This window comes from Odontomachus brunneus, unplaced genomic scaffold (assembly GCF_010583005.1).
Source record: "Odontomachus brunneus isolate Ranch 3 - 2012 unplaced genomic scaffold, Obru_v1 Obru_scaffold_049, whole genome shotgun sequence".
Lineage (NCBI taxonomy): Eukaryota > Metazoa > Arthropoda > Insecta > Hymenoptera > Formicidae > Odontomachus > Odontomachus brunneus.
Window position 1 is genome coordinate 2,127,486 of NW_022639499.1, and position 12,194 is coordinate 2,139,679.

The following is a 12,194-nucleotide window of genomic DNA, read 5'->3' on the forward strand; positions in this document are numbered from 1 at the left end:
GAAAAGCGCGTACCTTTAATTAAGTAATTTCGCAACGTCCAATGTTAATACTTATATCATTTAGAATGGCGGCGGCGGGGAACGCGCGGGACGGTCGAATGTAAGGAAGAAGGAGGATAAAGCAAAAGAAAAAGAAATGATGAACGGGAGAAGAAAAAGAATTGACGAAATCGATGAATAAAATATCAGGCCGATCAGAAAATTCGTGCATAAGCGTCTCTCTCTCCTTCTCTCTCTCTCTCACTCTGCTGCATCGATGCTTGCACGCCGATAACACGAAAAAGAAAACGAACTTGCCGCGATTAACCTAATAAAAGCTCTCCCGGGCAGAGCCCGGGGAGGTATTATAATATCCGCCAATTGCCGCTTCCACTTGAATAATTGATTCGCATAGAAAATCGTGCACTCACGCTCGTTGATCGTCGCGCGTGCACGGCTGAGGCAATTCAACGTCAATTTTGAATAAAACATCAGTAATTATTCGCGCAATGGAGAGTCTCCGCGTTATTCAGTATTCCCTTGTATCCTATATTTCTACGGAGGATACATTTTACGCAATGCATTCATTGCCCCGCTTCCGACTCTCCTCCTCCTCTCACTTCCCCGTGGCCGCCAACTCCCTTCTCGCATATCGGCGCGTTATTTATTATTCATCTTTTTTATGTCTATACGCTATGCAAATAGAGTAGCGCGCACGTTTCTGGCCCATCACGTGTGAAAGGACACATCACGCTCGCTCGCTCTCTCTCTCTCTCTCTCTCTCTCTCTCTCTCTCTGTCTCTCTCTGTCTCTCTCTCTGTTCGTTGTATAAAAAGTTCCCTTTAATATCGCAGAGAGTTAGGGATGGTGTGTCGTATTTCTCGTGCATTCCTCCCGCAAATAAGAAAATACCGAACGTTAAAGCGTCCGGTGGCGTACCCGACTCTCCCTCTCTTCATCTCTATCTCCCTCTCCTCTCAGCCGGTGATATCGCGCAGCACGCGGAATGTCTTTACGAAGTTGCGCGACAGCTAGAACGTTCGTTATAACATTACGAAACACTAATCTGTTCCGAGCGCGAGCGGATTGCTGGCCTAATTTATGACGTCGGCGTAGTTATATATCTCGCGCTTTTGCCGCGCGCGCGCTTACAATGCGACGCGACAGCGTGCGCGCTTTTTGATATATCGCACGTGCGCTGTCGCGCGACGAAATCGCGCACGTAGCGGCGCTCGCCAACTGTAACATATCGCGCGGCGCGCACACATGTCTCGCAAATGCGTCGAAGTAATGCGCGAACGTAAGCTAATACAAGAGCTGAGTTGTCGTGATAGTTTTACACGCGGTTCCGTCTTCCGCGGTCTTGCTTCGATCCTTGTCAACCTCCCTCAGGGCGCTGTTCGGCATTGATCGACGAACATCTTCTTTGACACAGGCTTGTATAAATAACCGATAATTGAAACTTATCCTGCGCGAAATATTTTAAATCTGAAAATATTTCAAATCTGAGAAATATTTCAAGTCTGAGTTTAAAATTGGATGAGTTTTTTCATTTGAATTATATAATACATGTGACGTTATATTTGCATTCGTGACTCAGAAACTCAAATTTAACTTTAAATTAAAATTTGAGTGTCTTACAGGAAGTTTCACGTAAGCAACGACTATTAATATGGACCTAAAATAATCGCCAAGTCGGTAGTCAAATTTAATATACAGTGCTTTTCCTACTAAGTATGTAGCATTATATTTTATGGAAAACTTAATCGAAAAGTTCTGAATCATTTTGTCCAAACAAGTTCTTATTTATGATAATTTTTCAACATTTAATACAACATATCTTTATAGCTAAGCCCTAAATTAAAAATCTATTTAAATCAAAATTTAAATCAAAATCTATTTAAATCAAAATTCACTTGAAATTAACCGAAGAACATAGATTTGCTATTCATTTGATCGTCCGAAGCATAGTTTTCGAAAGGTCTTATTTTTTCGATTGCTTGTATTTCATAAATTATTGATATCTCGGAATTTTTGTTCCGCACTTTTGGAATAAAATCTTTACGAGGAATAACGCTATGTACTTAGACGGAAAAAAGATAACACTCTATATAAAATTACAAATAGTTTTATTGATCGATGAAATTAATGATTTACGAAACTTTGATGTAATTATACATTAGTTAATAATTAATTTCTTCAATCGATTAAATTATTCGTGATTATGTGTATTAATTAATTCTGATTATTGACTTGCCAATTATTTTAGTCGAATAAAGTTTTATATATTAAATAAGAGTTTAATTTAAATGTTAAATAAAATAAAATTTTATAGCAAAAGAAGTTCCAATCGATTAGTGCCCAATGCTGCCTCAGGGAGACTGGAATCGATTAATAGACAGATTTATTCAGCTCTGGAGATTAAACTCTTTCGAAACAGTAATTAAAATACAAGATTTAGTAGGGTTTACGAATAAAGCGCTATTAATAGATAAAAGCATTTAAGTAATTGAAAAAAACAAGAAAAAGAATAAGATTCGATAAAAAAGAAAAAATAAAAATAAAAAAGAATAAAAAATATGATTATATTATGTTTTAATAATTTAATATTTTATGTTATAATGTCTTTAATATGTTATGTTTTTAGTTTCTTTTTCGTATAAATTCTTTGCAATTTTGTTATTTTGTAAAATTTGTCCAGCTAAAAAAACATAGAAAATTTTATTAGAAATATAGTAAATTTTTTAACAGCACGTTTCTGTTTGCTAAAGTAATAGATAAACTTAAAAGTAACACATTAATAACATAGCGCAAGAAGTTGAGTCTTGGAAAAAGGTATGGTAATATAAAACAGACATGAAAATAAAAAAGTAACATACTTTTATTATTATGTAGTTGTGATGTTAGAACAACTTTTTCTTATTAAATTTCTTTGAATGTAAAAAAATTATTAGTTAAAAACGAAAATAAAATAATTTCCTTTGAAAATAAAGAAAATCAGGCTCAATAATTTAAATTATGTAGAAGTTCTTTAGATCTCCATGAAGAAAAGTAGCAAATAAAAACATTACTTTTACATTTACTGCATAAAACATGGAAATATAAAACGAAGTAATATAAGACACTCTGTTTATATTACCACCCATAGCTATTTTCCAAACGGCCCAATGAAACTTACCTTGTGAAGTTTTAACAAGAAGAAAGCAAAGCGGCTTCTCTTAATACTATAAACATCGTGGCGCTAACGCTAAACAGACCCCTGTTGGTAGCCGATAAGGGCTCTAATGGTTATGTTTATTTCAACTACAAATCGCAGCAATTGTTTACGAAATTAGCCTTGTTTCGTGTTACTATCCTGTTTCATATTCTCACCCTTCTTCTCTATGCTAAATCTATTCCTCTGCTATAGAAAATTTTCCACTAAAGAAAAATATTTAGTATTTCTTTTTGTAACTATAATTACACAGAGGAATAATTGCCGTATAATAATTAATAATTGCAATTATCATTATGGTAAAGAAAACCATATTTTCTTAATTAAAATCTACTATAATGTTAATAAAAAATCTCATATACGCGTTACTACTATCATTTCACTACAAAAAATATGGTTGGGTTAAAAATAAATAACTTTTAGATTAATCATTTTTTTCTCAGTGCATAATAATTTTTACTATAAAATCCTTTCCGTGTAGAGATAGAGATATAAAAGACAAGGATGAGAAGGAAATAAAAGATGAAAAACTAATCAAAGAGAGAAAAAATAGGAGAAGAAAGGAGAGGAGAGAGAGAGAGAGAGAGAAAAAGAGAGAGAGGGAAAATATGTTCAGACTATTGAAACGCGTGTAGAGTTTTTTGAATTTCACGAAAAATGACGACGCTTTTGACGGTGCACTAAACATTTATTACGATCTTTGCACAGCGCAGGCGTATAGTGCATTTTTGTCATCGGGGAATCACATGTGTACGCGCACCAGACGAAGACCACAGGGACAACGGAAGTCTCTCGATTTACCAGCGGCGTGTCAGCGTGCGGGAAGACAAACGGAATTAACGGCGCGGATCGTGCGGGTCTCTCTTTCTCTCTGCGGCGTGTCATCGACGTTTGCGCCCTGGACGCGGACGTGGTCTCGCTATTTTGAAGGTGGGTTTAGGGTAGCTCTTCGGTTTAGCGAGCCGCTTGATACGCCTGGAGCATTTCGCCTTTAATGCCATCGGCGACACGGTGAAGGCGTCCTCCCTGAGATCCGTCTCCTTGCCCACAGGACGCGACACCGGCTTCGCCAAAGCGATTATTCTCTGGGAAGCTGCGGCATTAAAGGTTACACCGCCTGAGTACACTCGCTTGCTCCCCCCATTATTGACGCCGCCGTCCACGAAACCGACTTTATTTTCTTTATCGGGACGAGCTTAGCCCCGCAAAATAAGATTAACTCGGCCGCGTGCGCGCGTTACGAAGCGAAACGGGGGCCGTTCGGTGCAACCCGTAATCCCGGCCGAATTTCATTTTGCACGAATACACGTGCACGCGCGATACTTATTTGATTAGTTAGTCGGCAGTTATGTTATGTAACTGGATAATGCGGCAATATGTGATTCAACTTTCTAAACTAGCGATACACTCGAGCGCGTTCCGCAAATGCATTTCAGATTAGCGTTCATAAATATCTAAACGGAATGACGATGGAGGGGCTTAAAGAATGTCACATGTACGTATATATTACATACGTAACATATACTGCCATACGTTGAAATGATCTCATTGTTGTGCGATCTGTAACAACTCCGCGGGCACGATCGGAATTCCAGATCGTGCGTTATACTTGAGGAATGTCGCTTAATTCCGTCCGACTCGAGGCAATCATGAAAATGCATCGCTCCCCAGATAGACAGCTGTACGTAAATTCGGCAGCAACTTTGCCAAGTCGATTTGTGAAGCTAACGTCTCTTATGAGTGGTTCAAATAGCACTCATATTTTTTATCTCATAGAATAACAAAATAGAAAAGCTAAAGAAGGAAATACTAAAGGAATGATGAGAATTTTCTCAAGACATTCCATGCAAAATGTAACACGAAGATCCAAGTGTAACTTTTGGTGAACTTGGCGCTGCGTCGATGTAACAAAACATTTTTATTATTGTAAATATGTGTAAATATATCATAATGTAAATCTGTTGATTGCTTCCAGCGTATTTTCTTTATAACTCAAAAAGGATCGTAGAGTTTTCATTATCTCACGTCGTGATCGTGAAGTCTGTTTGAGTGTTTGTTCCTTCAAGAATGCCTTACAAAAATCCGTCGAACGTTGGAGAGAGATCGTGAAGCACGATGGTTCACAGTCTTTCATTCGTTTATTCGTTTTACTCGATCGTTTCACGGTTGTGAACGGCACGAACTTATCGGCCAAGGCAATAAATTGCGAAACCCATTCGATTTATAAATGAGATAAGAAACGAGGTACAAACGAGGTACGAACAGACCTCTCCACAAAATTAGACCCCTGGGTGGAAATCGTGCTCGCGAGGCAGAATATTCCTAGTTGCGAGGCTCGTCGCGACAAATTATTTCGAATTTCGATGATTCGACACTGATTCGTAATGAGATAGCTGGGATTGCAATTTCGAATCGGCCAAAGAACAACGCTGTGCAAATTTGTCATTGCATCAATATAATGAAAAATCTACATTATCGTGCAAATTTTATGATTATTTCCAGCATACACAATATTTGAAGTAATCATGCACAGTGTGTATTTGCTTCATAAATGAAATTGAAAGCATAGTAGAGTTTGCGTCGTCTTGATTGCCTCGTGTCGTGATAATCACGAAAGTCCATCTGGCTCGATTTCGTTTCTTGCGCAGCGATATTCGTGAAATTAAATATCACTGTGACGTCTCACGCGGTCTCCGAGAGAGTTTCGTCGATATTAAATATCTTAATTCTTCCTCTTTCTCTCTTAAAGAAAGCGCGAGACTGAGGAGGGATAAGCGGAATATCTCGATTTATGTCTCTTATATCCTCCAACTGGAAGGATATATTGTAAAAGTTGAGCGCGCGAGAAAGAGAGAAAGAGAGAGAGAGAGAGACAGAGAGAGAGAGAGAGAGAGAGAGAGAGAGAGAAAGAGAGAGAGAGCGAACGTTTCGGCTCTACACGTATCTCGCATCTTATTAGACAGATTTCAATGGGAGAATGTGCGCGTTGTGAACGCGCGCGACGCGTCGGTCGTCGCGCGCGATTATACGCGAAAATTAAAGGCGGTCGGTTCGCTTCTCGCTCTCATTCTCCCTTTCTCGTCTTATGTACGCGCGCACACGCCTCGCTATTATCGCGAGAGGCTCGATGGACTTGTACGTTTTGTATCAGCCAACGTCTCGCGCGCGCGCGAAATTAAATTCCACGTCAGCGACGACGTCGGTTACGTCCGACGATAGCGGAGGGAAACTTGAGGCACCCCCTTAGAAATATGCTACAGGGAAAGTTGGATACACCGTACCGGGCGATGAGGCAAGGGACGTGAGCGCGCGAAGCTCAAGTTGAGTTAACCTGAGAGAGACAGATTGAGAAGCAGGGGGGGAGAGAGAGAGAGAGAGAGAGGAAAGAGAGGGAGAGGGAAGAGAGAGAGAGAGAGAGAGAGAGAGAGAGGGAAATAAGAGAAGGGCTCGGGAGGAGAGACGAGACGAGAGCCGCCGCCGCCCGGGACACACCTGGTTTCGATCCGATCGAGACGATTCTTCAGAAGCGCTTGTTTACGTCCGTGTCGCGCGTTCGTGACGGCGGGTCAAAGGGAAATTAATCTACTGTCGCGCGGCCGCCGCGGCCGCGCGCTCGTCGATCGATAGTGGAAGAAGACGACGTTTAATCAGACGCGCTCAACTAACGCGCGGCGGGACACGGTTGTACGGCAGAGACGCGGCCGGGAACTAAAAGAGCCGCCGAAGCACACGCGCGCGGAGGGTAGAGAGATAGATGGATGAAATTTATTTCATAACCTGGCACTCTCTCGCGAGTCTTCCTCTTCGGCCGGAGTGCCGGCAAAGTAGCGAAGAGGTAATCGGAAAAAATGAGAGGCACCACACACGGTGGAAGTATTGTAGTAAAAGTTACGATAGAATTTCCGCAATGTGTCGGACTCTATAAAACTTGTTGGAAAATGTTATACACACATCTGGCTTTCCCAACGCCAAATTTATTTCGATTTGCGAATCTTTTATATCGTATGCCGGACAGGACCTGCCAAATTTACTATTTTTATAGCAATTTATGCACCAATTTCAGTACAGTCCATACACACATACAGAAACATACGTACTGCATTCGTGTGAATGTTATTTTTGTCTCGAGTATTTTATAAATTCGCATATCAGCGGATCTATCACAAGTTCTACTTATTATAAGCATCAAATTTATTCAAAATACATTCTGAATTCCAGTAAGTTTAGCATTTTATTCAAGAATATTAAATTAAAAAGAAATTAAATTAAATTATTAAATTAATAAAAAATTTGTTTACTATATAGAATCGAATTGACTTATTTTTGGGTAAAGTTTTGTAATATTCTTAAAGGAAAGAAAATGAATTCTTTTTTTGAGTATATGATAATCTTTTTCTATATAACTTTTTCTGAAATTTCTGGCAAATATATTTTAAGATTATTATTAAGGAAATTTTTATGTATACGATTACTATCTGCTATATTTAATAAGAAAATATTTATAAGACTATTATAAGAAATAAAAAATATATATATCCCTTGTTGAAGATAACTATTACTTAAAAAGAGGGGGAGAATAAGCTGAGTAATCACGTTTCTTAGCATTAGAGATATTCTTGTGTGTGCAATAGAGAGATATTCTTCTGTCTGCATACGTTGCAAAAAGAAATATAATTTTAATCTAATGTTTACTGCAATATTTTTTCCATACAGGAAAGAATTGTGACATGGAGGCGACAATAATAAAATCAACAATAAGACAATAATAAAAAAAAATCAATAATATATAAATAATAGGTACACGGAAAGAATGTCGTAGTAAAAATAACAATGCAACTTTAGTAACCCGGGAATAGACTGGCACTATTACGAAAATTATAATAAAATATAGTAAAAATGACATAGTATAAATGTAGTAAGAGTTATCATGTTTATGATCACTTTTCTTATAATTTTATTATATTATATTTATTACATAATTATATTAATTATTTAATATATAATTTTATTATAATTATGTTAATTATTTATTATAATTATATTTATTAATATTATTTATTATAATTTTATTATAATTATATTATTTTATTATAATTATATTTATTAATATTATTTATTATAATTTTATTATAATTATATTATTTTATTATAATTATATTTATTAATATTATTTATTATAATTTTATTATAATTATATTTATTAATATAAATTAATTATTTTTTATAATTTTATTATAATTATATTAGTTATTTTTTTATAACTTTATTATACTTTTATTATAATTTTCCTAATAGTGTCTATTACCGGACTATTAAAATTGCATTTTAATTTTTACTATAATATACTCTCCGTAGTAATAATAATGGTTCCTCTCACCAAAATTAATGAATAATAAGCACACACACGCATACACACACACACACGCATATGTATATATGCATATATATGCATATATATGTGTATATGCATCGTTGGCTCGTTTGCAAGCGACGTATTCATTAAATAATTACAATACCGACAAGTGTCGCTAACACAGCACCGCTGCAGGCAAAGCTGTCTGCCACGAACGACGCAGCAAGCACAGCGGCATTGCAGGTGGATCGGCAGCAAAACACGTTTCGTGTGCCGCGGGCTTAATGTGTAGATCGTGTCCCGTTTATCTCCACCTATGTCTATATCAAATACTACAAAATCGCTACCCTTCCCCGGTTCGTTATGGTTCCCGGACGTTATGGTTCAATGGAAAGATAACGCGAGTTCTGCATTATATCACGAACCCGGCGATACCTGCGAAACTAATGACGAAGTAAGCGACGGATCGATCGCCGCGCCGGGGCGAATAACAACGCGCGACGAAATCGGTCGCTCTCATGAATTTTTGCCGGGATTCCGTCCAGTCGAATCTCGCAGCGAACAAAGGAAATGGCAATGAGAGAAATTGCACAACCGCCCCCGCTGTGTCGTTGAAACAACAATTCGCTCTGTGCTTGCTTCCCGCTGAGTATTTCTCTCCATTATTCGGTTAAAAGATGTACGCGTTACACTTGTAAAAAATTCACGCATCAATTCCGCGCTGAACACGATACAAAACGCTCTCTTCCCGAAACCTCGACGTTTCTGCATAAGCTATTGAATAGTCGCGGCGGAGAGCAAATTCGTCATCTTCCCTCCCGCTCTTTCTGCGTGTCGAGCGGAAGCGACGAAGTCGCGGATTCGTCATGGCCTAAAACCATCGCGCGGCGATAACGCCGATCTTCAAGTAGAAATAATAAAGGATTAACAAACTCGAATTAAAAGTTATTCTAACGATAAGAGCCCCGTCTCATTGTCGCGGATCCGTGCGACGTGAAAAACAGAAAAGCTCCCATCGCACTGTCGAGTTGGCAGTAATTACAGGCGGAAAATGGAAAACCTGAAATAGTTCCTCGACAAATCTCCACGAATCTCTCGTGTCGCCTCGACGGAAAATTATTTTCTCTCCTCGAGAGATCGAATCGGCCTCGAGATATATTTGCAGTTTGAAGTCGAGAGAACTTCCCCTCGACGAACAGTGGCGGTCGGCCGGTCGGCCGCCAAGATCGGTTCGCGCGCCGTGGAAAGAAAGAAAGAGAGAAAGAGAGAGAGAGAGAGAGAGAGAGAGAGAGAGAGAGAAAAGAAACTTAACGAGATCGTCATCCAGTCCAGGTAGCGAGGATAAATATCCGCCGAGTATGGGTCCAGTTACGGCGATTCGATAGCGTCTAACAGTATTGGCGCAGGAAACCGTAAACGACAACTGAGACGTTGCGTTCGGATCGATGGCGGCGGCGGCGGGGGCGATACATCGGGCGCGAGATCCGCAAGAGATTGGCCAGAGCTGCATTCCAAAATCCTACTCGGTGGATAGAGTAACATTCGATTAACCAAACGTAATAAAGAAATCCAGGTTCTCTTTGTTCCGATTGCTCAATTAAATGCTACTCCAGTCGTCCGGTAAGGTCTTGGAATTCAGCCCAGAGGAGCAACGATCGCGTGCTGAAGACTTGCGCGTAAGAGTCATCGTGCATAAAATGCATATACATAGCACAGATGCATATGCATAGCATAAGACCGTCTCGACCAATGAGCACCTAACGTAAAGCAGCCATATTGATTTGCAGCATGTTCATTGCTCGAGATGATCTTATGCTATACATATGCATCTGTGCTATGCATATGCATTTTGTGTGCGATAGCCCTAAGATAAAAGCACCAATGACAACTAGACACGTAATTCTTGCATTTTTACTGTTTTGTGTTCTCGGAATACTTCAGACAATGCAACTGCATCCACTGTGTCTGTACCTCATATTTAAATATTGCCCATATTACAAAAGTAATAGATCTTTAAGAAAGTTGCAGACTAATGCATCTAAAAGTGATCGATTTGACATTGATTTAGAGACTGGGTCAAAGGTTCTATCGCTTTGAAGTGTAAGGTTAGCAAACACGATAAAACGTCAAATAACGTTTTAATGACACATTAACGACCTCGATAATGTCAATAATAGTGCCATCGATACGGTATTTGACGTCATCCTGCTGCTCGATAGTGTTTTAAACCGTGCTGCTGTGGAAATATATGATTGCAAGCTTTTGCAAGAAAAAAATAATTTCGAAGCTAATAACAAAAATCTGAATTTTTCTGTACATGTACTTGTGAAGTATTCAAAATGGTATACGCAAAGTTTCATTGTGACTCCACAAGATGGAAGAGTTGAAGAAAGTGAGAAATAATATAAAATAAAGTAAATAAATTATAATTATATGATGTGTGTGTGTTGAAGTAAAAAAATATTAAAACTGTATTGCATATAGTATGTATCATTCATTTTTACACGGAAAATAGAAATATTAGTGTATTTCTAATCTCCAGTTACTTTTTGCAGGAACTATATGGGCAATACAATCCTTAGACACATATATTCAACATAGAGCATATGTGTATATTCAATATATTTATGTACATGTATTTGTACTTATATGTGTATGTATATACGTATGAACGTATTTATATACAAGGCCCGCCAACGAAACTTTTCACCCCGATTATTCGGTAACCAATTAATTTTGATCAAAAATGCTAATATTGTTTTCAAGGTTTTCGTATGATTGTGATAAATTTAGCTATATCACTTCATCCTCTTAAATGAGGCAGCTGACCCCCTTAAAAAAATCTTAAATAATAATAAGGGTTAAATAATTGAGGTGGAATGTTTTCGGACCCTGCACATAAAAATGTGTGTGTGTATATCTATGTATGTATATATACAAAAAAAAAATATATATATATATATATATATATATATATATATATATATATATATATATGTATGTATGTATGTACATAAAAATTGAAAATTTTGTCGTTATTTTTTAATGGTGACAAAATCTATATATGTATATACAGGGTGTCCCGCCACTACCGCATTATCTCTTAAAGACGGATTCCTGAGCTAATTTGAAGAAAAAACCCGTAATGCAAAAATGTCGAGGTTATAATACTTTTCAAATTATGAACGATTAAAGTTGACCAATTATATTGGCTAAAGTACACGCGCTCAGGTACGGTACAATATATAATGGTATAGGTATATGCACATAAGTGAGAATTTGAATAAGATATGAAATTAGTTGTAAATCCCTGAAAGATACGTGACAAATGTGTGACAGCTTACTGATTCTCATAAATATATTGTGTGATATTTTATTCATAACATTTTGATGAGATTGTTATTATTTACGATATGTTTATTTAAATGATAGAAAAGGCAGATTATTATTACATATATTGTTGTATGTATAAAACTTCTGTATCAATATCTGGAAAAAGGACGACAGGTGCATGCACCTGTACCACTGTGTGTTGTACCGTGAGCGCGCGTACTTTAGCCAGTATAATTGGTTAACTTTAATCGTTTATAATTTGAAAAATATTATAGCCTCGCCATTTTTGTATTAGGATTTTCTTATTCAAATTAC

The 12,194-nt window shown here is 37.6% G+C and overlaps 1 protein-coding gene across 1 annotated transcript in view; it reads right to left on the minus strand.

Annotated features, from left to right (window-relative positions):
* Positions 1-3,850: 3,850 nt before the first annotated feature.
* The window catches only part of LOC116845124, a 20,101-nt gene continuing 11,757 nt past the window's right edge, over positions 3,851-12,194 (minus strand). The window contains exon 7 of the mRNA XM_032817476.1: positions 3,851-4,286. Within this exon, the coding sequence (XP_032673367.1) occupies positions 4,075-4,286 (212 nt within the window). The 3' untranslated portion in view covers positions 3,851-4,074. The remainder of the gene's footprint in view (positions 4,287-12,194) is intronic.